Below are 26,191 nucleotides of genomic sequence, written 5' to 3'. Positions count from 1 at the left end.
CTGAGCCGTGAGGGAGGACGGAAGGACGAGGCGCTCTGCATGCAGCAGCACGTTATGGACAACAGAAAGTTCTTCCCGAATGGGGTAGAATAGTTTCACCTCTTCTGGTATGGACTTCTTTGGCGGCCAGGACCTCAGCACGAATGACTTGATGGTTTCCAGGCAACTGACGTCGAGGGCAGCCTGCCTGAACTTCTCCTTTGTCACGTAGGCTGGCTGAATGAACGAGAATTTCTTCCTCCTCAACAATCTCTGCCTCCGAGGTAGGTGCTGGCAGCCGAGAAAGTGCATCTACTACAGTGTTTGTGGATCCCCTTGCGGTATTCAACGGTGAAATTGTAGCAAAGCAGTCGTGCACTGCAGCGTGCGATTTGCAGTGGGCGTCTTTCATGTCCTTGTGACGACAGCAAGGACACCAGTGCCTGGTGGTCTGTTCGAATTGTGAAATGGCGACCCCAAAGGTCGTGTGCCATCGCTCACATGCCCAAATACATGCAAGAGCTTCTTGTACACCGACTGAGTATTTTCTCTCCGCAGGCGACAGTGTACGATATGCGAAAGTGACTGTGCAGAGCTCGTGGCCACTTTGTTGCTGCAGGACTGCTCCCAGCCCACAGTCGGACGCGTCGGTCGACACAATAACTGGAAGTGACGGATCAAACATATGGAGGACTGTACTCGACGAACGCATTTCCTTGACCTTCCTGAAACTGCTGTGTGCTTCGACTGACCAGATGAACGGCTCATTTTTGCAAAGTAAGACTATCATAGGCTCGACCACTTGTGTCAAGTGTGGAACAAACTTGGAGTAATATTCTACGAGACCCAGGAATGAACGAAGTGTGCCAGCATCAGTTGGCACTGGTGTGTTAACTATAGAGTCTACCTTCTATGGATGTGGCGAAATACCATGTGCGGTGACCTTGTGCCCTAGAAACGCAAGTTCTGGAACATTGAAGAGGCATTTGTGGTTCAGTTTCAGAACTGCGTTCTTGATATTTTGCAGCACAGTCTTCCAAGTTTGAAAGGTGTTCTTCTGCAGTCTTGCCAAAAATGATGACATCATCAATGTAGAACCCGCCAGGGCAGCGGTCAAGGATCGTCACCATCTTCTGAAATGCCCCTGGGGCGGAAACCAACCCAAAGCAAACTTTTCCGTTTTAAAAAACGGAAAAGGCCGTCACAAGTGATGAAAGCTGTCAGATTCCTGCTGTCAGGGTGCAAGAGAACCTGATTTTAAGAGGAACCCAAGTCAAGTTTTGAGAAGTGTGTAGCGCCTACCAAAGCGTGAAGCAGTTCCTCTGTGTGGGGCCACGGGAAACTGTCTGGAACAATAGCTTAGTTCGGCTCTCGAATATCTACACATATCCTGATGCTACCATCTTTCTTGTCAACAACAACAATGGGGGACACCCATTCAGAAGCATCGATGCATTCAATGATGTCAAGGCTCAGCAACCTCTGAATCTCATTTGATACTGGTGACCGGAAAGAATATGGCAGACGGCGAAGCTTCAAAGTTACAGGCTACCCACCTTGCTGCGTCTTGATGCGATGCGTGAACCCCTTAGCAAGACTCAACTTGGGACTGAAAAGTGAACTGAATTCATGTGCCAAGGCAGGTGGAAGATCTTTGCCACGGGGCTGCGCGCTTGACGGTGTGGAAATGGAACAGGATAGCGGGTCAACGATAGTCGGCAGCGGAGCAACGTACGTGTACAAGCACTTGAGAGCAGAACCCTCAATGCGAAGATTCAAGCCTTTAATGCCGTCAACACCGATCAGACAAGTTCCTCGGTGAACATAAAAACGTAGTGACGCTGTGCAGCCTTTGAACCCAATGTCTGCCTGGAAACAACCTAGCATGGAAATCGGCCGTTGAGATTAGTCAAACAGAGTAACATGCGGAGCATGCAGGAGCGGAACGCTCTGAAAATATTGACTCAACTCTTGCTCCGACATGATTGAAACAGACGACCCTGAATCGACAAGGAATGTCACAGTGAAATTCGCTACTTGCATTTGAATATGAATTCCATTAAGCGCGGAACGTTGCACAGTCAAACCTTGCTCAGCACTGCTAGATGACGAAACATCTTCATGAAATTAAACCTCACGAACCCGGCCTTGCATTTGAGTTCGTTTGCGCTTGCATACCCTTTGAAAGTGGCCCTTGCGACCACAAAACGAACAAGTCTTGCCATGCGCTGGGCACTGCGGCGCTGACGCGATGTGGTTTCGCAAGCTGCATCGGAAACAATGTGGTGAACTGCAGCGGCTACTCTGTTCTCGGTTCCATTCAGGAGGTGGTTCCGATGCGGCGCATGTGAGCCGCCCGCACTCCTCGTTAACTTCTGCTGAAAGGTGACTGCCGGCTGTGAATTTCTTTTTTGCGAAGAATGCGAAGATGATTTATGACGCTGCCGCAATGAAATTGCCTCGACCGAAGCGGGAAGTTCCTTTAGCTCTTCAACCGCCTGCTCAAACTGAAGTGCAATTCGAACGGAATTCCGGAATGAAAGTGGAACCCTCGAGCAGTAACCGCTCACGTACGCGAGTGGAAGCTACGCCGGCAACGAATTGATCCCGCAGAGTATCATCTTGCGAGGCAAACGAACAATGTGACGCTAGCTCTCGCAGAGCAGCAAGAAAGTCATGAACGGACTCGCCTGTGTTTTGGCTGCGGCGGTGAAAGCGATGACGCTCGATGATAACGTTGCACGACGTCGAAAATTGGTGCCGCAATGCAGCGAGTGCAGAGTCGTATTGCTCAGGAGGGGCCAGGACAGACTTGTCATCGGCGAGTGCTGCGGCACTTGGCGTTGCCGGTGCTGCGGCGCTGGTCCCTGCATGCAGCGTCTGATAAATATGCTGGCCCTCCGCCCCCAAACAATGCAAAAAAATAGCCTTGCGTTGCCCCCACTTGAGTGTGGCGGCTCCGGATAGCAGCAAGTACACGTTGAACATCTGCTCCCACTGCTCCCATGTCAATGACGAGCGTCCGGGTGTCGGAAGGAAAAACGGTGGCGGAGCAAGCCCGGTGAAACTCAAAGTGGGCGGATCCGGATGGTGCAGTGGGGCTGGGGGTATGTTCACGACATCCTCGTCGCCAATGTGGTACTTTCGAAGGTCAAAGTCAGGCTCCAGCCGTCCCGATGTAAAAAGCCGTTTATTCAACATATACAACCATATATATAAAATGAAGAACAGAAGCGCTCCCTGGGGAATAAAGAACTCAAACGAATAACAAAATTGAATACAAAACAGTCCCAGTGTTCCTTTGCGAGAAACAGAAGGTCACTTGGGATGTAGAGGTTGCAGTGGAAGTAGCGGCCAAACGAAGACGCTGCCGAGGTTGATCCCGCAAGCGTTCATTTTGCCGCGCTCCCAACTTTACTGAGGCTGTAGAAGCTTAATTTGGCCCTTCTGCGCCGCTACTACGGCACAATAGAAGGCATCGGCCTATTGCTTGTGAATCATTTAGACTATGTTGACGACATCACGGTTAAGCATGTGGCTGCCAATAAGCAGCAGGCTACACTGCTGCAGTACTTACAGCCAAAGAAATAGATACTTGTACGAAGTTCATTGATTTGTACAAGCCCTTTACGTGTTTTTTACATGATTTTATTTATCGAATTTGACTACATCGAACTATTTCGCAGGATTCCGGGTTGAGTTCGCTCAAGACCGTCCTGCCATCCCTGTAGAAGCTGTCCAAAGTGACCGTCACCTCCCAGATAGTCTGCCCCTCCCTGGCTTCCACCATGGTGGAAGAGTCAAGGACTTGCATTACTCCTTTCTGCCCGAGAAGATGCAGACTGTAGGCTCCAGAGGGGGGTGGCCAGCTGCAGTGGATTTCCAGTTTATGGTAGCCTGCAAAACATGCGTTTCTATTTTGGCACACATGGAACAGGAACCATGAAATAAGACTAACCGTGAAGAAAAACAATCAGTTTTAAATGGCAGCTTTATATGCCTCTTTCTTCCACACTGCAGATGCTTTTTTGCCAAGTAGAACTCTTCGGTTACTGGATATGTGCCATGGGGTGTGTTGCCCATTCTTCGCGAATCCCCCAGAATGGACATGTGCCACAGTGACGCAAGGGGCGTAGAAGCCTTAAATGCATTTACACATCTGTCACATTCCTCCGTGCGTCCAACCCTCATCAATGTATGCTTTGACGCAAAGAGCCAACAGCTACAGGCATTGAGGCTGTGCATGTGTCATTCACTACCACTGCTACTTTGCCAACTTGAACAAGCTTTGCGACATTTAGGTTCACACACGCGATTGGATGTGCAAATTTTCTTTGAAGACAGATGTGTATGTTCACCTTTTCTCTACGACGCTCCTTTCCGTGGTGCCACCAGTCCAGCTCACCTCTGCTATGCTGGCATGCTGTACTACTGAGGTTCACTGTTCTGCCGAACCACTTGCATAGCTGGATGTGACATTTGTAACAACGTACTACGGTTTTGTACCTACGTACTGCATATCGATCTGGACTAGGTACCAGTCGTGACTTAAGGTACTGACCAATGAGAGTCTAAACACGCTTTAATAACCCTTCCTCCCCTCCCAAAAATAGTCGTAGCACGATCCAAACATGGTTCTCACTGTTACGATATGAAATATGCGAAACAGTATGAAAATATCACAGATCAGGCAATATTGCTCTTATCAATATTGCTCATGTCAATATTGTCTCATTGTTTAGCATCTATTACACCATAGCAAAGTATGAGCATAGTGGCAAGTGGTCATACATGGCTCTCAGCCTCCCCCTTCAGAAAGCAGATACAAAGGGAACATGTGTCTTTCATGCATGGCTTACACCATAGCTTCCCAACACAATTTGAACATGCAAATCTTGCTGTGCAGTTGAAATCACCGTACCTAAGACTTGGGAAGAATGAGATTCGATCAAAATAGGAGCAATGTTCCGAAACAAGGTTCAAAAGTCTATTAGTACCAATGACTTTTCTCGTGTTTTAAAGTGCACATACATGCTTAAAAATCAGCTACAGCTCTATGCAGTGATGCATAACACACATAGTGATCGGGGTTTTCCCATTTCAATTTGTGCTGATAGCAAGAAAATTAAATTCTACTTTCTTTTTCATTAATAATAACCAATTGTGAAATAACAGCTCCATCATAAAAGCCTTGCAGTAAATCAATCGGTAGTAATCACTCTTAACCATTAGACTCTTTTTAGTGCCAAAACAAACATTTTTAAACATTCATTATTGACTCACGCCATGTAAACTTTCTGTGATACTTGAAACTAGGCTAGTTGGTGAGGTTCCATGAATCTCACGCAAGCGTAAGAACAGCAACACAAACACAAAGAAACAAGACTGAACACTTATTTTTGTTCCTCCTTATTCCAAATAATTTTTTTTCATCAGTATGCACTACAACATAAATTCATGTTTTTTCGTGTCCATGTCCTTGTTATCACATGTTACTTCACGAATCATGCACGCTGCCAATGTGTCTTTCTAGCATCGCAATCTCTGACATATAAAAATTCCAGTGTACACTCTTATTCCATTTTGGTGTACTGACTGTCCTCCCCTGCCTGTTTTACAAACCATCTGTATGTTGTAAAATAACATAGTGTGACCAGAAGTCACAAGTGACCTGTCTTATATCACTTACATTGCTGGTGGCAGGACCCAAGGGTAGTGACGGGACGGTTACTAAAACGTAAAAAAATATTAGTGACTGCATGAGGACAGGCAAAGAGGTACGTTCCTTTGCCATGGACACCATAACTTCCTCAGATCAAAAGACAACTAAGCTGTTTAATTGCTTTACAAGTTCAGTTCTCATTACTGACTTGCTATGTTACCAACATGAAAAACCCATTTTTTTGTTTAGTTGAATTACCACACTTAGACGCTGAGCGCATCAGTTCATTTCATTTTTATTCCTTAAAGACCCTGTGACGGAGTACTACATAGGGGGTTCCATCTCCATGCACATGGTGAAAGAAACTGTCAATTCATGTTCTTGTCGTAAAAGCTGCTTTTCTCTGCTTAAACACAGATTTAACATCATGGCTTCTCTCGTCAACTTGCGGTAACCGAAACTTTCTTCACGGGCGCTTTTTATCATCTGTACCCACGCAATGGTCTAGGTAAAGTTAGTCCCAATTCTCAGGAAAACTGATGGCACAAATGACTTAAACCACTTTCACACAGCTCCAGAAGCATCAGACTTTATATCCTGGATGAATATTCCACATAACCTCTTCCGAGCTAATTTTGATTCGAGGTAATGTGCATTAGAAACTACAAGGGGGCTCATGAGGATATCCAAAATCAAGCCGTTCATATTATTCACAATCAATCCTACACTGTCTGTTTCTATACACATCACTGTCTATATGTTACCGTAGTACCTTGTAATTTTATAACGAATTCAACAATAATTCCAATTCTGCAAAAAATGTGGAACAGTGCATGCACTCTCGAAGTTAGCGCTCTTTGGGGCTTATCTTCTCCCAAACCAATAAACACCACCTACCTTGCTTGGCTATTCTTGATGTGTGCCCTTTACTTTCAGATCACAAACGTCAAGCGCCTATTAACAAGCGATAGCATTCTTGAAAGGATAGTAAGCACAGTGTTTAAAGAGCGGAAATCCATGTAAGATGGGTGAGGATTATTGCTTGGGGACAAGATAAGTGCCAGAGAATAGTGAATGGAATAATTGGTATCGATTTATAGTTACTAAAGTGTAAAATACGAACGTAAAGGGAAGACACGAAGCAACATGACTATGCACTGATTATCAACTGATGTTTCTTTATTGGAAAGCGCATTTTATATTGATCGAGGCATGTTTGTTTGACAGTGGCATGATAGCGTGTTATTATGGTGAGCATGTGTGAGAAGAAGCTTGGCATCTCTATAAAATGCTTCTTCCACTAAAGAATCAGCCGAGAGTCAGCGCAAAGTCCTGTCGCTTCTTTTCTTCCCTTCATCTTCGTATTTTGCGCTGTAATAATTATGAAGCCCCAGATGGCATAAATATTTTTGATGTACCACCACGGCATCTAAGTCAGAACATATGCCAAGCTCACCATCTTGCTTGACAGCCAGTATCTTTCAAAGCGAATCTGCTGACGGCCATTTGGAGCAACCGGGTTCTGGAGGCAGACTGCTAGTTCTCGATTTCTGGACGTCGGGAAAGTTGCAGCTTGGAGCACTGCTTGGCCCTCCTTGTCAACTGCCGTGAGACTGTTGTTGACCGTGCAGAGCTATGGCCCAAATAAAAAAATATGCGTTGGAGATAGCTGCTTGTGGTTGTGCAGACAGATATGTATGTAAAGGTGCAACTTTATTGATTTCATTTGATTAATTCTACACCTGTGGGCCTGCTGTGCTGATCGATTGCAGATGTTAATAAAAGGAGGGAAAGGGGGATCTGCAAAAAGGTGACACCACACAAGCAAAGCCTCTATCCATGTTTCAAAAATCAATGTGACAATACCTCGAGGCTGATTCGGCTTTAGAGAAAGAAGCCGAATTGTCATCACAACATTAGGACTCTCATTTTCAAACTTGGATTGAGATATTTCTGTCTTGCCAAGTGTCTCACTCAAATGGGTCCTGTCTCTCAGATTCACAGCTCATTTAAGAAACAGCAAACATATTCACCGACAGATTCAGATTTCCCAGACAGATTTCGGTCAAGGATGTTTACATATATTAAACAAGGACACCAAAACGTTAGGCCTGTATTAAGGTGCCCACACCAGAGGACCTGCCTCACAGGCCATATTATCCAACACAGCTAAAGCTCTCTGATGACTGCAGTTCATCCAGTCATGTAACCTGTCTATACATGGTGTGAAGGGCCAAGGTACAACATGTGGAGACTACTCTAGGCATTTTCATGTCAGATGCTAATGATAGAAAGGAAATGTTAATGTTCACTATGCTGTGTTCACAGTGAGCAGGCAACGCCGAGGTTGCCATGCAAGTAGTCCAGCTATGGGAATTTCACTCAGCTGTAAAAGTTACCTTTTACTTTGCAATGCTTTCTATGGAACAACGTACTCCACATCACAACTGCAACATGTGGCCATAAGGTTATCAGTGCACCCTTGTGCTTCCAGCATGCATCATACGTCTTGTTGCAAGCTTAAGCAAAAACTCTGGGCTGCGGCCACTGGTCTCAGAAACGTGCCACTTCATTAGTACGGTGCTAAAGAGGTTCCGATCTACGATGCCTCCCATGTTGCATGAGGCCTAATGTTACATTCAATTAATAGATACCGTACCTTTTCTTCTATATGTGACACACTATTTTTTAGTCGCAAATAGAGCAGTGAGACAACTCGCTCTAGCCTTCATAGCATTCACCTGCTATGTGTGAAATGTGCTGTGTTGTGCAAAGAATTCAGTCGTGGTGTGTGCAAGTAGACTAGGTTCACTCTGTAAAACTTAAAATGGCAACAGAAACGTAGTTTGAACCAAACATTAAACCTTTCCAAAACTTACGCTAGTGTGCCGAGCTTGCCAGGCACTGCAGGGATGTCTTGCTGTGCTGCCCTGGCCTTCAGCAGCAGGCAGAACTCTGAGGGACTCATTTGGTGCGCATTTGAAGGCCTTTCCCCGTGCCGCACAAGGCGGCTGCACACCTCTATCCTCCCTCCAACCATTCCGACCATGTAGTCAATCCGAATGATGTCATTTTCTCTGAGAATGGGAAGTGCAGGGACGTGCTCGGGACATTCACCATTCCACATGAGCGTCGCTAACCATATGTCGTGTTCTGCTTCGATGCCGTCTATAAAGGCATCTAAATCTTCTAGGACAGCACTGTCTTTCAACAGTTTGCTGAATGTCCTGATATTCCTTCTGTTGCAATACGTCATAGGACCATGACGTTGGGTTCAACAGTGGATACATGACCCCTAATCTTGGAGTTGGGGAAGAATGAGCCTTTGATGCCGGACAGTTTCCTTCGTGCAGAGAACTCCTTTGGGTCAAGCAGAAGCTCAGCGATGTCGTTGTCAGACAGAAAGAGCGAGAGAGAGAATGAACATTTTTAATGGGTGAATGCAGCTTTGGAGAGGCGTCCTCATTGCAGAATGCCTTGAGCTCGGGCCGCGTCATAGGCCCTCGCAATCAGCCGTTGCTCATCCTCGAGGTTGGAGCTGGCCAAGGCTCTCTCTTAAAGCTTGTCAGTGGGGTAAGGGTTCGGAGGATTTAATGGTGCCGGTCTGAAACCCCCTACTATGTGCCTGAGGGACCTGGGTTCTGTGCAGAAGCGGCATTGCGGAGAGAATTGTGTAGGGGCTATGAGGCGATTTCTGGTTGGGTGGGCGATAGAAAAGCTTCGTCTCCGCTGGAAGTGCTCGGGACGTTCACCATTCCACATGAGCGTCGCTAACCATATGTTGTGTTTTGCTTCGATGGCATCTATAAAGGCATCTAAATCTTCTAGGACAGCACTGCCTTTCAACAGCTCGCTGAATGTCCTGATCTTCCTTCTGTTGCAATATGTCACTGTGTCTGGAACTGGGACCATGGCGTTGGGTTACACAGTGGATACAAGACCCCTAATCTTGGAGTTTGGGAAGAATGAGCCTTTGATGCCGGACAGTTTCCTTCGTGCAGAGAACTCCTTTGGGTCAAGCAGAAGCTCAGCGATATCGTTGTCGGATAGAAAAGCTTCGTCTCCGCTGTCGTTGGCCTGGGAAAGTTAGGCACGTTGCGTTTTGTTGACATTGGTGGCTCACCACTTGGCGTAGCTAGTCGGCTTTGGATTTGGTTGGGCATCAAAGAGAACCTTGTCCCGGACGCTAAATGTCATTCAAACTCTTTTCCGGCTGAAGCAGGGACTTTCAATAGAAAAGTAGGAACACTCTATTGTCTTCACCGAATAATATAAATGCGTGGCTTGGATTGACAGTTTCCTTCGTGCAGAGAACTCCTTTGGGTCATGCAAAATCTCAGCGATATTGTTGTCGGATAGAAAAGCTTCGTCTCCGCTGTCGTTGGCCAGGGGAAAGTTAAGCACGTTGCGTTTTGTTGACATTGGTGGCCCACCACTTGGCGTAGCTAGTCGGCTTTGGATTTGGTTGGGCATCAAAGCGAACCTTGTCCCGGACGCTAAATGTCATTCAAACTCTTTTCCGGCTGAAGCAGGGACTTTCAATAGAAAAGTAGGAACACTCTATTGTCTTCACCGAATAATATAAATGCGTGGCTTGGATTGACAGTTTCCTTCGTGCAGAGAACTCCTTTGGGTCATGCAAAATCTCAGCGATATTGTTGTCGGATAGAAAAGCTTCGTCTCCGCTGTCGTTGGCCTGGGAAAGTTAAGCACGTTGCGTTTTGTTGACATTGGTGGCCCACCACTTGGCGTAGCTAGTCGGCTTTGGATTTGGTTGGGCATCAAAGAGAACCTTGTCCCGGACGCTAAATGTCATTCAAACTCTTTTCCGGCTGAAGCAGGGACTTTCAATAGAAAAGTAGGAACACTCTATTGTCTTCACCGAATAATATAAATGCGTGGCTTGGATTGACAGTTTCCTTCGTGCAGAGAACTCCTTTGAGTCATGCAGAAGCTCAGCAATATCGTTGTCGGATAGAAAAGCTTCGTCTGCGCTGTCGTTGGCCTGGGAAAGTTGAGCACTTTGCGATTTGATGACATTGGTGGCCCACCACTTGGCGTAGCTAGTCGGCTTTGGATTTGGTTGGGCATCAAAGAGAACCTTGTCCCGGACGCTAAATGTCATTCAAACTCTTTTCCGGCTGAAGCAGGGACTTTCAACAGAAAAGTAGGAACACTCTATTGTCTTCACCGAATAATATAAATGCGTGGCTTGGATTGATAGTTTCCTTCGTGCAGAGAACTCCTTTGAGTCATGCAGAAGCTCAGCAATATCGTTGTCGGATAGAAAAGCTTGTCTCTGCTGTCGTTGGCCTGGGAAAGTTGAGCACTTTGCGATTTGATGACATTGGTGGCCCACCACTTGGCGTAGCTAGTCGACTTTGGATTCGGTTGGGCATCAAAGAGAACCTTGTCCCCGAGGCTAAATATGTTATTCAAACTCTTTTCTGGCTGAAGCAGGGACTTGCCAATGTTATCAATAGAAAAGTAGGCACACACTATATTGTCTTCACCGAATAATATAAATGCGTGGCTTGGATTGACGGCTTGGATTGAGCCAGGAAGTCCACTTCCGATGCCATCACTACCTGGTTGGTACGCTGCCTGCTTTGTTGCGGGGCTGCTCGTATGTGCAATTTTTCTTAGAAGTTCTATATGAGTGGCCTGATACGTAGCTCTGTGGCTTGGTGGACCTTTTACTGCATCTAATATGACTACATTGCCTAGCTTGAACCACAACTTTGTTAGGTCATGGTGCCTACTTTTCTTGAAGAATCTCTTGTCAAAAGAAACACTAGCCCGAAGTGGATGTACCAAATTGACAAAACCATAAAGCATTAACAACTTTGAGATGGTGCCTGTGACATTACAGAGCTGAATGGGTCCGTAAGTCACGTCGAGATGTTTCTTGTCAGCCGGACTGTGGCTCTTTGCTTCACTGTTTCTGGTAGATGCGAGAGGTAGTGTGGATGTGTAAACTCTGTTGTCCGAACCGACAACAATCTTGCTGGGAAAATGTCTCGCCACCAACCGTATGGTTTCAGTTTTTGCACCGAACCGGCCTCGGATTGATGGTGGAAGTTGTGATAGGATGCCTTGGAGCCTGGAGAGAGGCACGCCTTTGTCGGCTGTCATGGCATCGTTAAGGTGCTCCAACGTATTGCCCAGCAGTGTCATCATCCTGCGTGGACTTAGCAGCTGGCAGGAGGTTTCAGGTGTGCACTGCAGCAGGAAGAATTGTTTACAATCATGCAACCAATGCCAACAAAAAAGAACATGCATCGAGAAGATCAACTAGGCAGTATATTCCTTAAAAGTTTCATTACCTTCAGCTGTAGCTATCACAGTCAGAATAATTTATTCGTGGTCGCTGAGCCTTAAAGGGAAGCTGAAAGGTTTTCCAGAAAAAATGAGTGAACATCTGTACATAATGGTTTTCAACCCTCCGTATACGAATATCGTATCGAAATTGAGCGAAAGAAAGCGCAAATATATTTTATTTCGACGAAAAGTGCAGCAGCGGACACGCCCAGCTCGCGCATCTCGTTTCCGCCCGTGATTGGTCGGGCGCCTCGTGACGTCAACACTAGTGTTCGTCCGAACCGACCGCTGCCGCTACACATGAAGCGCGACGCCAGGTAGTTTGGTGCTGTTTTTCTGAGACGGTAACGGAAAATTTAGAGAGACTGCGTTTTTCTGAGGAGTTCGGCGTTACTCCCTACACGTACGAGCCGATTGCGAAGAGCCGGCCTCTCGAAGAAGCAAACGATGCTGGTGCGAGCAGTGCTTTCGACGCGAACGAAAGCAAAGTCTTGGGATCTCCTCGTGTTGGAAATGCTCTTTGGTGAGTATGTTTTTTGCAAAGCGATCTAGTGATCTCGCCGATCTTTCGCCGATCTAGTGAGCTCGTTTCCGGTCAAACAACTGTAGTGTCGTGTTCCTGCATGCCTCATTGTGGAACGTAATCGGGGATGCGATCGTCGGCATTTGTGCGCTGTCCAAAGCTGTCAGCAATCTACAAAGACTGTTTAAACGCGTGAAAAGCTTCCCGGTTCATGCAGTACGTGTAGTGACCATCTGTGCGCCATCCGCACAATACTCGTAACCGAAGTCGTAAAGGCGGCAAATTCCGTCGGCTACGTGAGACGGTCGGTTTCTCGCTGTGCGCCGGCTTTCCAGCACATGCAAACTCTACATTTGCACTGCGTTATGGTAGCTGCATGCAGGCTGTTTTACAACACACGTGCAAATAGCAAATTCGCGGCGCTTTGCGACGAAACCTGCGTCAAGGGCGGAAGATAAACATGCACCTTCCGTTCAGCATGCTGACACGAAGGAGCTCGCAGTACATCAAAATCCAGGTTTGGGCGAGTTCGTGTATTCATAAGGCCTTCCAACACCAGTTATCATCAGTCAGTCCACACTCGTGCCGTCTTTGTTTTCGTTGCTCCGATCTTTTCGCGCTGCGTTTAGAAAGCCTGCTAGTGGCAAGTAGTCCTCTCTCATTCTGTGGCCATATACAGCAACTGCGCAGGCCGAATTGCAGGGCTGGCCGTATACTACCACTCTACATACACGCAGACGCACCAACAAAGGAATGCGGGGTCGATCGAAGCAGATTACGATGGCACGCACGCAGAAACAAGCACGGTCAGGCACGGACGTGGAGGCTGCGAAGGAATGGAACACTAGTGTTGACGTCACAACAGCGCGGTTTCCGGTCTCCGCTCGCATCGTCAGCATCAGCAGCAGCGCGCGGCATTCGACGGGGGGCGGAGCTACAGCACAATTTTAACCGACGATTATGTCGCTCCTAATTAAAAAAAAGAACTCCCAAATTTTACCTACATGGTTTATAAGGTTCCCGCATCCGTATCTGAGCGTCTTATTGAATTCGACAGACTCTTCAGCTTCCCTTTATAGAGGTACTGTAAGAGCTTATCTCATAGTTCTTGTTTATTTATTTTTTTTTTTTGCCTTATTGGTACTAGTTAGTGGCCACAATTGTAGCCCCATATGAGGCATAAATTTCTCAGATTTAAAAGAAAGCATAAATTACACAAACTTTTAATGCAATTAACTTAAAGTGCAACCTAAGTGGAACACTGCTTCTCGCCACAGACTGTGTTTACGACGGTTCCTTCCCATACGAAAATGAGGGAATGTGGTCATGTGATCTCACTCATTTACAGGCGGGTGTGGAGATCAAAGCAGCAATTGATCACCTCATCAAAAGCGCTATATGATAATAGAGGAGCTAAAAGAGGAGCTAATAGAGGAGAGAAGATCGCGGTGCGTTCCGGGACAAGCAACAGCAGATGACTGGCCCATGCTCACCGCGTCGTATTTCGAGAAGCGCAAAGTAAAAGCAGAAACAATGACAGATGCGCTGCTCATCCAGCTTTCGGTGACACAGTCACTGTGTGACTCGCAACAATTGTATACCAGGCTGACCAATAAGTGTGTCAGCAGTATGTGACCCTCTTCCTCCCCTTATTTTTGTGACCATGCAAAGGAACCCTTGTAACTGCCCCCTACGCCTAGAAGCCAAGCTGCATTTGGCAACAGCTAGGATGGCTAGTTAGATAGGATGGATGATGACAATCTTGTGTCAAATAAACTTGGATGACTGACTGATTGATCTTTGTGTCTCATCATTCCTATGCTCTAGTTTTTTTTCTTTTCTCCTGCATTAGGCGCATGTATTGAACTGGTTGCATCAGAAAAGTACATAGTTAACTAATGATTTGTCATATGTTGAAGAAAATCTAGCACCATCCTGTTGCTACGTGGCCAGAAATTATCGTATAAAGCAATAAAATACTAATGTTATAAACTCTCAGAAGGCCAATTATAGCGCTTCAAACAGATTTTTCATTCATTACTTCCTGTCGTTACAAGTTTGAAAACAATTGAAAGCAAAATGCAGAGCGTAGTAGTCGCAATTTGTTGTTTTATTAAAGGAGGGCCAAAGAGGGAATGAAAATGCCGGAGACATAGCAACTTCCTCACTTTTCTCCGAATACTTCAGGTATCTGGTGACTACGAAAAAAATGCAGTGCAAAGAAATGGAAAGGCAAGTTAAGATAGTAGCAATATTGTAAAAAAAGGGAAATAACTACAGAGACAGTACAAAAACGTAATAAACAATGAAAATGCCAAAAATGTTTGAGATTATTGCCGGCTTGAAAAGAAGCAGAAAAAATCTATGTGTATGGTACTTTTTGCAATGGGTGAGCATACAGGATGCCACTTCTTTAAATTAGACAAAATTTTTAGAAACCACCTGTGGCAACAGCATACTTCTAGTTATTGAGCTGCGTTGCTTGCGGTGAACATTACGTGTACGAAACACTGAGATGCATAAATGACCAATTAAAAACCGTCACCACTTTTGAACGAATTACATTACGGCAAATTGCAATTTACGAATGGTAGCGCGATTGCAAGGCATATCCGCTAGGAAATAATTCTGAGGATATGGCACTGGTTTAGATACATGTGCCATCGCACTTGCAGTAAAAATGCACTGCTGTCCCACTTACCTCAAAGAAAATGCCACCTATGCATTGAAGCACAAAAATAAATGGGACGCTCATGTATTTCGTTGCATTCTTTAGGGAATTTATATCTCGACACTGGCCGAAAATTTGTTCCTAGTGGATACGCTTTGGAAACTCACTTGCTACAATTCGTAAATTGAAATACGTGCCCTGAAGTAATTAGATAAAAACCTAATTAGTGAAATTTGCTTAACTGATCACTCATTTTGACTTCTCGTGCAAGTAATTTTTCAGAGAAAGTAATTTCTCTAAGTAGTCTATCTCAAGGAATAGAATTACGTTATCTGCCACAGTTGATTAGAAAAAATTCTGTACATCATAAAAAACATGTACCCGGTAGTCTGTACCAGGAATTCAACGTACAGCATAAAAAGTTCACCAGCATTCGATCTGTCCAAAGTACCCTATATTTACTTCATTTTAAAGCACACTTTTCTCAGAAAAATTAGCAAGAAGGTGTGCGTTCAAATCTAGCACAAACAAAAACTGCAATGCGTAATGTCCAAATCTCAAAGCTTACCTCAAACAGTGTTAAGCCCACCTCAAACAGCCTTGACCAAGGGTGCCTGTGATAAAGATGAAATAAAAGTTATTTTCTTGAGTGCAAACAAATCAAAATAATTCTCTCTTACCATGAAAATATATTGTGAGGGAACAATATAAGGGTATTACAGTTTGTGCTTTTTTTAGTATATGAAAATCTGTGTGCCCATTACGATCAAGAGCACAATGCATATTCTGTGTCAGTCTGAAAACTTAAGGTGCACATCATAATCGAAGGCTCGTTATAATCAAGTAAACATGCAAATTTTTCTCTCAACTATAGGTACTTAGGGCACTGCAATGATCAAAGCAAATTCACAATAAATAAATCCATTTAACACACAGACATATACACACATACGGGAGCCACAGAGAGGAGAAATACAAAACGACCACGCAGGAAGGACCTGATGGCAAATTAGACGAGACGACACTTCTGCTACAAATTGGGGTATGTCCGAAGAAAGTGAACCAAAGGTCGACTGCAGGAAGTTGGAAGCTTTCACACGGCGAAACTATATCTACATAACTTCACAAAGAAATACATCTCAACCAGGTACTTCTGCTATGATCCTAACTGAATCCAATGGGAATTAGGCAAGATAATTTCATAAAAGCCATTCAAGTTCCAATTATAGTTGCCCTACTATATAATGCATGCATACATGCGTTTTTTCTTTTTGATTCGAAAGCACTGAATGACCCATTGAGTGAAAACAGCCGGCGTCTGTCATCTGGACAAGCGAAAACATTTGGGGTGCGCTTCAGTTCGAAGAGTGGAATGCAATAACATTCAAAGATCCCCGGCTGCTTGTCGCGCTTCCCAGCAACCACAGCTTTCTTGCAGATGCGTGAACGGAAGTACCATCTGGATGTTATTATTGCAAGAAACCAGGCGGGCCGCACCGTTCTATGAGTAATAGAAACGCTGGAAATGGGGTTTGTGTTTGAGGTTACGCATAATAGAATTATTTTGGTTGTGGTATGTAATGATTTTTCTCGAAATGACGACCGACGCCAACGCCGAATTTTTTCCGACACAGGGCCTTTAAAGCGATATTGCGTAAGAACGGCACCTAAATTTCTATTGGCAAAGACACCACATCACGAGCGCACCTCGACGGAGCAGAGCGGGCAGGGGAACACCTGCTGCCGCATTAGCGCGCCGGGTGTTGCGTGAGGGGAAAGGGCACCGCCGGGACCACAAGTCACCCTTGCTCTCGGAAGCCTTTGTTATCTGCGTGTTCATTCTCCACGCAGGCTATTCGCAACTTTCACGGCCTATAGGGGGGCACCACCTTAAATCCAACGTGGCTGTCCGAAAGATTAAGAACTAGAGCAGGCAGTGCAGTCCTGCGGTCATCTTGCTCAGTGACATGTTTCGCGTAGTCGAGTTCAAATGTCTCCTCAGTTTACGTGCCCGCAGTCGTCAGCCTGCGTAATAGCTCACATTGGGCGAGCAGAACGCAGCATTCGAAGCCTACTTGAAGGCGAGAAGTCCTAAACGCTGGTCATCTTGTGTGCACGTCAACGTCCGTGACTGTTGAAGGCCTTTGCATGCAAACTTCGCGGCTTCGAAGCAAACCACACGAGCTGTGGTTTCAGTTTTACCGCGACGGTGCTATAAAGACAAGTGACCGTGCTTTTTCTTTGCTATTCTATTAATTCGACCTCTTTGAACTGGTACCATGACCTGAACTTGGATCGCGCTGTTGCGCGATCCAAGTTCTTTACGTCGACGGCATGAAAAGCAGCCTCAGAGCAGCGGTCCGTGAGCGAAAATTTCTTGTCTAGTTATCCCTGCCTGTGTTCACAAAGCTGGATGTTGAACACAAGAAGCAAACAAAAACCCATATATGACCGGTTTTGCGAGCTAATATGATAACCGTTCACCCTTGTACTTTATTTATTGCCCTTTATGCGTGCTGTGCAATCTACAGTCTTGTGGTAGTTTTACAGCCTGCGTATGTTTTACCGCGTCTTGCCTACAGACAGATCAAGCGATACATAGCCTATATTTATCGGTCCGCGGCAATGCTCGCTTCATTCTTCCAGTTAACTTTATCTAAACATATACATGCAAATCAGTTGAGGGTTCGCTACTCGAACACTGCACAGTAGTTTAACGTTTGTTGGACTAGGATTTGTTACCTTACGAGTGCAGTCATGTGCACCTGTGCACACGTTGCAGCCGCGCATCGAAGTGGAAGACGACGACAAGTACGAGTTCTAGGTCCCTCTACGCCTGCATCACTTTGCTTCGATGCACAAATGAGAAACTCATCTCACTGTTCGAAAATGGTGGAAAGTCAAGCCGGCGTTGCAGAGCACGAACGCATGAGCGAGAACAAGAAATTTTGAAGCAGGTACAAGGCTTCACAGAAAATGTTTGCGCTCCAACATAGCCGCAAAGGCATGAGTGGCAAGAACACAAGCATCAATCATCGTACAACACATTTAAGTTAGGATTGCGCATGATTTCTTTCTCTGCACCTAATATAGTGCTATGCCTGCGTCTTTATAGCGGTACGTCTATTCGAGATTTCAACTGCTCGGAATCGTCACTCATCTGTCATATTCCAAAAAAAGTCCTCCGGCATGAAGTGTGCACTGCAAACCTTGCTTCTGTGATAGCTTTGCCGATCCGCAGCTTAATAATCAATTTCTTCCTCATGGACGCAGCCAGTGGGAATGAGTGAGGGCTCACATCACCTACCGCATAACTTTTGCATTGCAGCACGCAGAAAATACGGTTACTTCTATGTTTGCTCATTCTATGTTAAGCGTCCTTCAGGATCCCACGGGAGCTTCGAACGCGTTAAAACCAACCAAAAATGAAGGAAAAGCGTAGAGAACACCAATATGTTACGCGAACAGGCGGCAGAAAGCAGTGAGTATAATCTTTCGATTGTTTCAGGCCGCTGCCGCACGACGGTGCCACCGTCTGTGAAAGTTGCGAATCGCCTGCGTTGTAACCGTGCCTCGGCATGGCCTCAGTCTATGAGGCCAAATCAAAACTCACCAAGCGTCCCTATTACATTCTACGGCAGTCGGGCAAGTTAGCATTACGTCACGGATCAAAGTGCACCGGCCTTGTGCAAGCTAGGAGGCGTTGGCCAAGCGACTCAACGCGCTCGCTTGACCGCAAGGAGTTCATAAGTTGAAAGACTGCTCAGCGGCGTTCAATTGGACATGAATGCTTTCGCATTCACATCTCCGTCAGAAGTGCTTAGGTGGCCCCGATGGGATTTGTTTTTGTTTTTTTTCCCCAGAAGATATGCATGTAAATTTTAAGTGACCAGTAACGCCAGAAGACGACAACGATGAAGTGCGCACTTGCTTTTGAAAGGCGAACGACTATCGCAATAAAAAAAATAAAGAAAAGAAAAAAAGTGCGTGCGCGAATTAATAGGCACTGGCACTTTTGGCACTCCTCAACTACTTACTATATGTTAATATTTTCCTGCTTCCTTGAGTTTGATATATCGTCGGCAGTTAACCACGGCTGTAGAGACGCGCGACAGACACATACGTTCGATAGGTGTTGCGTCTGTTTAAATTCCACCCCAGTCACATATGCGGCACTTTCGAGCGCGTTCAAATTTCTCGATAGCAATGGCTCGAGTTTGCGAGGAGGACATATCGAGACAGATATGGAATACCGATCGTGCTCGATCGCAATGGCGCACAATCCAGCATCAAGAAAGAAAATACACTGTCTGAGGCTCCATTTTTTTTTTTTTTGTCGCATACGCAAAAGGGTCGGGAGAATAGAGAAAGAAGCTCTTGAGATCGTGCTCGAAAGCGCGTACGCTACCTTTAGAAACGCGTTCCAGTGCAAAGCTATCCAGGTAATGTTGGGATTTTTTTTTTTTTTTTTTTCAGAACGCGGTGACGATTTAGTGCCAGCTAGGCGTCTTGGAATGCCTAATAAAACACTTCCGAGCATTGATGCGACGTCCAATAGCGACTAAAACTTCTCGCAGACAGTTTACACCTTAACAAAGAGCGCGTGCATGGACAGCGCACGCACACTAAGACCACGGCGTCAGAGACGCCACGAAACCACGCATTCCCCAGGAGATTACATTTACGTGCGTTCGCGAACAGTTATACTCACTGAATGACGCCATCTAGATATGTAAATATACGGCAAAAGCGATCACCTGGACGATACTTCAGCGTGGCACCGGTGATGGAACACGGAAGGAACACATTATCAAAACTGTCACGGCTTCCATAAAATCAAGTTTCGCGGTAATACCAGAACTTCCTAGATGAATTTTATGGAGCGGGGGAGAGCTGCACCATTGTAAGTACGACAGTCGTGTGAAATAAAAGAACAGCTTACCAAGATATGAATGTTCCTCGATGGTGGACACAGCTCCGAAATGGCGTTCGAACACCAGCAGGGTTACTGCGGCACGGAATGCGTGGGCCCAGGTTCGGTCGAAGCGCGTGCGTCCGTGCGCGTGCATGTTGCGAAGCGACGATGCCGATTGGTTCTTTGCGGCGCGTACAGGTTTCGGTTTTAAAACCTAAGGTTTTTCTTTTTAACAAGTGGCATCTGTTTTCCAAGAAAAATGAAAGCGGTCTTCTGGCGGAGACTAGAGACAAATACGAAGACACTAACACTTTACTAGACTCTTTAAAAAGTTTGCATTCTCTGGGGCTGATCTTGTCTCACAACGATAACCGTCATCTGTCTTTCTTGCGTTGACTTCCTTGAAAACGCTGCGCTCGCTACTTTTCTGTCGAGAATGCTACGTCACGATGATAACGATGCGCTAAACTTGAACAAACACGAACAAAGTCAGCGATGAGCCCTTGAGCTCTGGCGGCTTCCTCGGCCCGCTTGGCGGCCCAGAGTTGGTCTTTGGGGGCATAGCTTAGCATCTCCCAGCGCGTGTGGTTTGAGGCTGCGCCACCGACGCCCCCCCCCCCCCCCCCCCCCTCTATCTCTCCAAAGCTATTCATAGCTTGTTTACAGGAGGTATTCAGAGACCTGGATGGGGAAGAGTTGGGGATAAGAGTTAATGGAGAATACTTTAGTAACTTGCGATTCGCTGATGATATTGCTTTGCTTAGTAACTCAGGGTACCAATGGGCCTCTTGCATTGCCCAGGGATGCTGCGAATGGATGTATGGAAGGTAGGAGCGTCCCCTTTGAGACGGTGTGATGGCAGTTGCCACCATTCTCAGATTTTATTGCGAAAGCAATACTGCTCGAGGTTTCCGCTCTTGGCCGTCGTCCCGGAGAATCCACCATTGACCTTTAGCGTGACCTATGTGTGACGTCATACCAGCTGTGGAAAAGCAGGGCCCCAACTCGGCTCGTCGCGATCGTCCCAGCGATCCTATCCTCCATGTTGCAGCTGCGCGCCGCTGCCGCGAGGGGCGCTCGCTGTACGTGACGTCATGCCAGCTGTGAAAAAGCGCCCCCCCCCCCCCCCCACTCGGCTCGTCGCGATCGTCCCAGCGAATCCTCCACGCGCCGCTGCCGTGGGGGAGGCGCTCGCTCTACGTGACGCAGTTCGTTAGCAGATAGCCGGGAAGATTTGCAAACTCTGGTTAATTACTGTGGAGACGAAGGAGACAGTTTAGGTTTCAGTTTTAATGCAGCTAAGTCCGGTGGGATGTTTTTCAACGATACCACTGATCAGGAGCTTACAATACAAGGCCAAGAAATACCCCGAGTGGCCGAATACAAATATCTCGGGATATGGATAAACAAAGGGCAGATGTACACGGAAAAGCACGAACAGTCTCTAATAGCAAAAGGGCGAAGAGATGCCGGGATAATGAAACATAGGGCATTGTGGGGGTACAACAGGTATGAGGTACTGAGAGGTATTTGGAATGGAGTAATGGTGCCGGGGCTTACTTTCGGGAATGCGGTCCTGTGTTTAAGGGCAGAGGTTCAGTCGAGACTAGAAGTAAATCAGAGAGCTGTGGGAAGGTTAGCACTAGGTGCTCACGGGAAAACCACAAACGAAGGAGTACAGGGGGACATGGGCTGGGCATCGTTCGAAGCACGGGAAGGTCAGAGTAAAATCCTATACGAAAAACATCTGAAGAAATTGGACGATAACAGGTGGGCAGCTAAGGTGTTTAAATACCTATACAGAAAGAGCGTTGACTCACAATGGCGGAAAAGAACTAGGAAGCTAACCAGTAAGCATGCGAGACACGAGGACGAAGAAAGACAGAGCATTAAACGACAGGTTAATAACGCGGAAGGTAAAAATTGGATAAATTCAATGGAAAAGAAACGTAGTGTGGAACTATATCGATACTGGAAACAGCCGATCAGGAAGGAAGCGTTTTATGATAACTCAAGAGGCAGTGCCCTACTCTTTGAAGCTAGATCAGGATGTCTTAGAACGCGGAGCTATAAAAAGAAATATAACGAAGAAGAAGACACATGTACTGTGTGAGGTAAATATGTAGAAACAATGGAACACCTCATACTAAAATGTGATGGTATCAAGCCCGATGTCGATGCGGCCACAGTCACCCTTCCTGAGGCACTAGGGTTCAGAGATAATAATAGTCATGTAAATAAATATGCGGTGGAAATTAGCAAAAGGCGATTGGAGGATTGGTGGCACAAAAGCAGAGAGGTGACATAAGGTTAAAAGGGTAGGAAGACGTATTTAAAGAAAATCGAGAAATTCAATAACACACAACACAGATAAAAATAAAAGGCAAAATAAAACTCTGAGCATGGTGGCAACTGCCATCGCCCCGTTTCAAAGGGGACACTCCTACCTTCCACCCACCCATCGTCATGCCAGCTGTGGAAAAGCGGCCCCCCAACTCGGCTCGTCGCAGTCATGTCGCAGTCGTCCCAGCGAATCCTCCACGGTATGTCGGATGATGTGTATACAGTGAATCTCCAACGATGTGCTCCAGCTAAGAAGCGGCGGCGTGCGGAAGAACCGGATGAAGAGCGGGAACAACGTTTAGCTAAACGGCGTGCATATTATGCAGCCAGGCGAATGCGTTCAACATCTCTTGATCTGGGTGCATCTACAAGTATCATGCATGCTGACGCGACTGTGGCGACACCTGATCGTTCGACAGCAAGCCTTATGGATGCTTTAAATGGCGACGAGACTGCATCTACACGTTCGATGAGCAGTATGAAACTCTACAACTTGAACAGAAGATTGTTTTCGCAATCCACTAGGCTTAGCTAAGCTAATTTAATTAGCATCTGCCAATTTTTTTATTTTGCCTTTTATGTTTATTTTTATCTGTGTTGTGTGTTATTGAATTTTTCAAATTTCTTTAAATACGTCTTCCTACCCTTTTAACCTTATGTCACCTCTCTGCTTTTGAGCCACCAATCCTCCAATCGCCTTTTGCTAATTTCCACCGCATATTTATTTACATAACTATAATTATCTCTGAACCCTAGGGCCTCAGGAAGGGTGACTGTGGCCGCATCGACATCGGGCTTGATACCATCACATTTTAGTATGAGGTGTTCCATTGTTTCTACATATTTACCACACACAGTACATGTGTCTTCTTCTTCGTTAAATTTCTTTTTATAGCTCCGCGTTCTAAGACATCCTGATCTAGCTTAAAAGAGTAGGGCACTGCCTCTTGAGTTATCATAAAACGCTTCCTTCCTGATCTGCTGTTTCCAGTATCGATATAGTTCCACAGTATGCTTCTTTTCCATTGAATTTATCCAACTTTTAGCTTCCGCGTTTTTAACCTGTCGTTTAATGCTCTGTCTTTCTTCGTCCTCGTGTCTGGCATACTTACTGGTTAGCTTCCTAGTTCTTTTCCGCCATTGTGAGTCAACGCTCTTTCTGTATAGGTATTTAAATACCTTAGCTGCCCACCTGTTATCGTCCAATTTCCTCAGACGTTTTTCGTATAGGATTTTACTCTGCGCTTCCCGTGCTTCGAACGATGCCCAGCCCATATCTCCCTGTACTGCTTCGTTTGTGGCTTTCCCGTGGGCACCTAGTGCTAACCTTCCCACAGCTCTCTGATTTACTTCTAGTCTCGACAGAACCTCTGCCCTTAAACACAGAACCGCATTCCCGAAAGCAAGCGAAAATGGTGCTAAAAAGCGCCCTCTGTCTTGAACTGGGTAGTACCAAGCTCGGTCGTCTGCTTCGGAAAGCACGTTTACAATATGTAGCCGCCACTTTCGGTTTTGTTGTACCACGGCTTCCATCTAATATCGGGCGCCAAATATTTTTTTCGGGGGTGGCACTCTGCGTAAAGGCAATAAATAATGCAACGCCGCATACGTGTACGCCGTTCAAGAAATAAGCGGCGAAGTTTTAGCGCGGTGTCAATCGCAAGTGAAGCGAGTCGCCTACGAAGTTGAACTTGAGGTGAGGTTTGCACGCTCCTAGATTCAGGCGCACAAACGCGAGGAAATGCCTGCTATAAATGAATTCACCGCAGCGATTCGCAGACATCATGGGTACGGAACTGCTCGAGCGAACGACGGTACGTCCCGCGACGGCAACAGTCTTTCAGCACGCCGCGATGTACGAATTGCTCGAGCGCACAATCCTACGCGCCGCGACGGCAGCGGTCTTTCGACATGCCGCGAAACGGCGGGCCTCCTGCAATCTTTGTTGACTGCATGCCGCTAGACAAGTGGTTATGCCTGCACTGTAGTAGCGGTCATCTGTCCCTTTAGCAAGTGATAAATAACTGATGCAATGCATGCAAGCTCGCAGTAAAGTACGTGCGAATCGCGCTGCAGCGCGAGCTGGTGCGCTGGTCGCTTGATGTAGCTTTTAATGACAGCGATCGAACATCGATGTGCTGCAATCTATACTACCTTGCTGCGCTGCCTCAGCGTGCTGGCTTGAGGTCAAGGATGAGCACATTTAACTCTCTAACCTGTGCTGCTCGTAGTGGGGCAGAAAATTGTCACCGAATCAGCCCGACCATTTGTGTTCATTTGCACGCACCTGGTTACTTCACCACTTCGCACCGATCGAATTGTTAATTGTCGCTGTGGCCGGGTCTCGAATCGTGAATCACCAGCCATGCCTGCTGCTATGTCGGTCTGCTGTCGGGACTGTAGGTGCAAAAGACCGAATTTTAGAACGCAGATAATCAAGCAAGCTTCAAGACAGGCGAAACAGTCAGCATGGCGCGAAGTTTCGCTTACCCAACGCGACGAACTGCAGCTATCCAGCGCGCCCTACGCCCCGCTTCGTGAGGCCTTGAAGGAAAACGGCAGAATCTGATGTTGGGATTCGGTTAGGCTTTCTTGTTCATGGCTGCCTACGACGCAGAAGTAACGACGGTGACGCTTTTTCCAGACTGAGCTAGGTCGCCGATTCCTTCTGCTTCCAGCTTTAAATACGTCCCACGGCACACGAAGAGTCCGTTTTCGTTAAACTATAGGCTGCGGCGAGCTCCCAGCGTGGTCGGCGTGGTCAGTGAGAAGCGACGAGCCTTTTCGCACTCGCAACAGGGCAGTAAAAAGCGCGAATCGACGCAAAGCTCGGGCTAGAAACGTGCTTCTCCACAGCCAGGGCTCAGTACTACCCAAGCTGGTGCTACCCAGATAACGTTTAGCGCACCGCCACCAGGCGCCGCTACTATACCTCAAACTCCAGCGCAAGACGCCCACATTGCAACGCATGCTCACTGACTTGGAGAGGCAAGGTCGGTCTAAAAATTAATCCGCAGAAAACTAATGTTTAACGGTCTCGGAAGAGAACAGCAGTTTACGATAGGTAGCGAGGCACTGGAAGTGGTAAAGGAATACATCTACTTAGGGCAGGTAGTGACCGCGGATCCGGATCATGAGACTGAAATAATCAGAAGAATAAGAATGGGATGAGGTGCGTTTGGCAGGCATTCTCAGATCATGAACAGCCCCCCCCCCCCCCCCATGTTGCCCTTATCCCTCAAAAGAAAAGTGTATAACAGCTGTGTCTTACCAGTACCCACCTACGGGACAGAAACCTGGAGGCTTACGAAAAGGGTTCTACTTAAATTGAGGATGACGCAGCAAGCTATGGAAAAAAGAATGATGGCTGTAACGTTAATGGATAAGAAAAGAGCAGATTGGGTGAGGGAACAAATGCGATTTAATGATATCTTAGTTGAAATCAAGAAAAAGAAATGGCATGGGCAGGACATGTAATGGGAAGGGAAGATAACCGATGCTCATTAAGGGTTACGGACTGGATTCCAAGAGAAGGGAAGCGTAGCAGGGGGCGGCAGAAAGTTAGGTGGGCGGATGAGATTAAGAAGTTTGCAGGGACAACATGGCCACAATTAGCACATGACCGGGGTAGTTGGAGAAGTATGGGAGAGACCTTTGCCCTGCAGTGGGCGTAGCCAGGCTGATGATGATGACGCCGTGGATGGATGGATGGATATTATGAGCGTCCCCTTTGGAACGGGGCGGTGGGTTGCGCCATCAAGCTCTTGCTACTATACT

At 46.4% G+C, this 26,191-nt stretch overlaps 1 protein-coding gene and 1 pseudogene across 3 annotated transcripts; both read right to left on the bottom strand.

Moving 5' to 3' along the window:
• Positions 1 to 1,257: 1,257 nt before the first annotated feature.
• LOC142571299 (uncharacterized) lies at positions 1,258 to 3,500 on the bottom strand (annotated as a pseudogene).
• A 111-nt stretch (positions 3,501 to 3,611) lies between these two features.
• LOC142578182 (uncharacterized) lies at positions 3,612 to 20,233 on the bottom strand. 3 transcript variants are annotated; one of them, XR_012827204.1, is made up of 5 exons: positions 20,099 to 20,233; positions 15,725 to 15,770; positions 7,098 to 7,274; positions 5,669 to 5,709; positions 3,612 to 3,876 (listed from the first exon to the last, which is right to left on the bottom strand). XR_012827204.1 is itself a non-coding variant. In XM_075687586.1 (4 exons), exons 1-2 carry the CDS (start codon positions 8,895 to 8,897, stop codon positions 7,178 to 7,180), a joined length of 474 nt encoding a protein of 157 aa, XP_075543701.1. In that variant the 5' UTR covers positions 8,898 to 10,815; the 3' UTR covers positions 3,612 to 3,876; positions 5,669 to 5,709; positions 7,098 to 7,177. The 3 variants fall into 3 exon arrangements, 2 of the variants coding, with proteins under 2 accessions (XP_075543701.1, XP_075543706.1); XM_075687586.1 differs by lacking the exons at positions 15,725 to 15,770; positions 20,099 to 20,233 and adding an exon at positions 8,521 to 10,815; XM_075687591.1 differs by lacking the exons at positions 5,669 to 5,709; positions 15,725 to 15,770; positions 20,099 to 20,233 and adding an exon at positions 8,521 to 10,815.
• Positions 20,234 to 26,191: the final 5,958 nt, after the last annotated feature.

This window comes from Dermacentor variabilis, chromosome 1 (genome assembly GCF_050947875.1).
Source record: "Dermacentor variabilis isolate Ectoservices chromosome 1, ASM5094787v1, whole genome shotgun sequence".
NCBI classification, from domain to species: Eukaryota; Metazoa; Arthropoda; class Arachnida; order Ixodida; family Ixodidae; genus Dermacentor; species Dermacentor variabilis.
The sequence above is the reverse complement of the archived record's forward strand: the minus strand, read 5'-3'. Positions and strand labels throughout refer to the sequence as shown.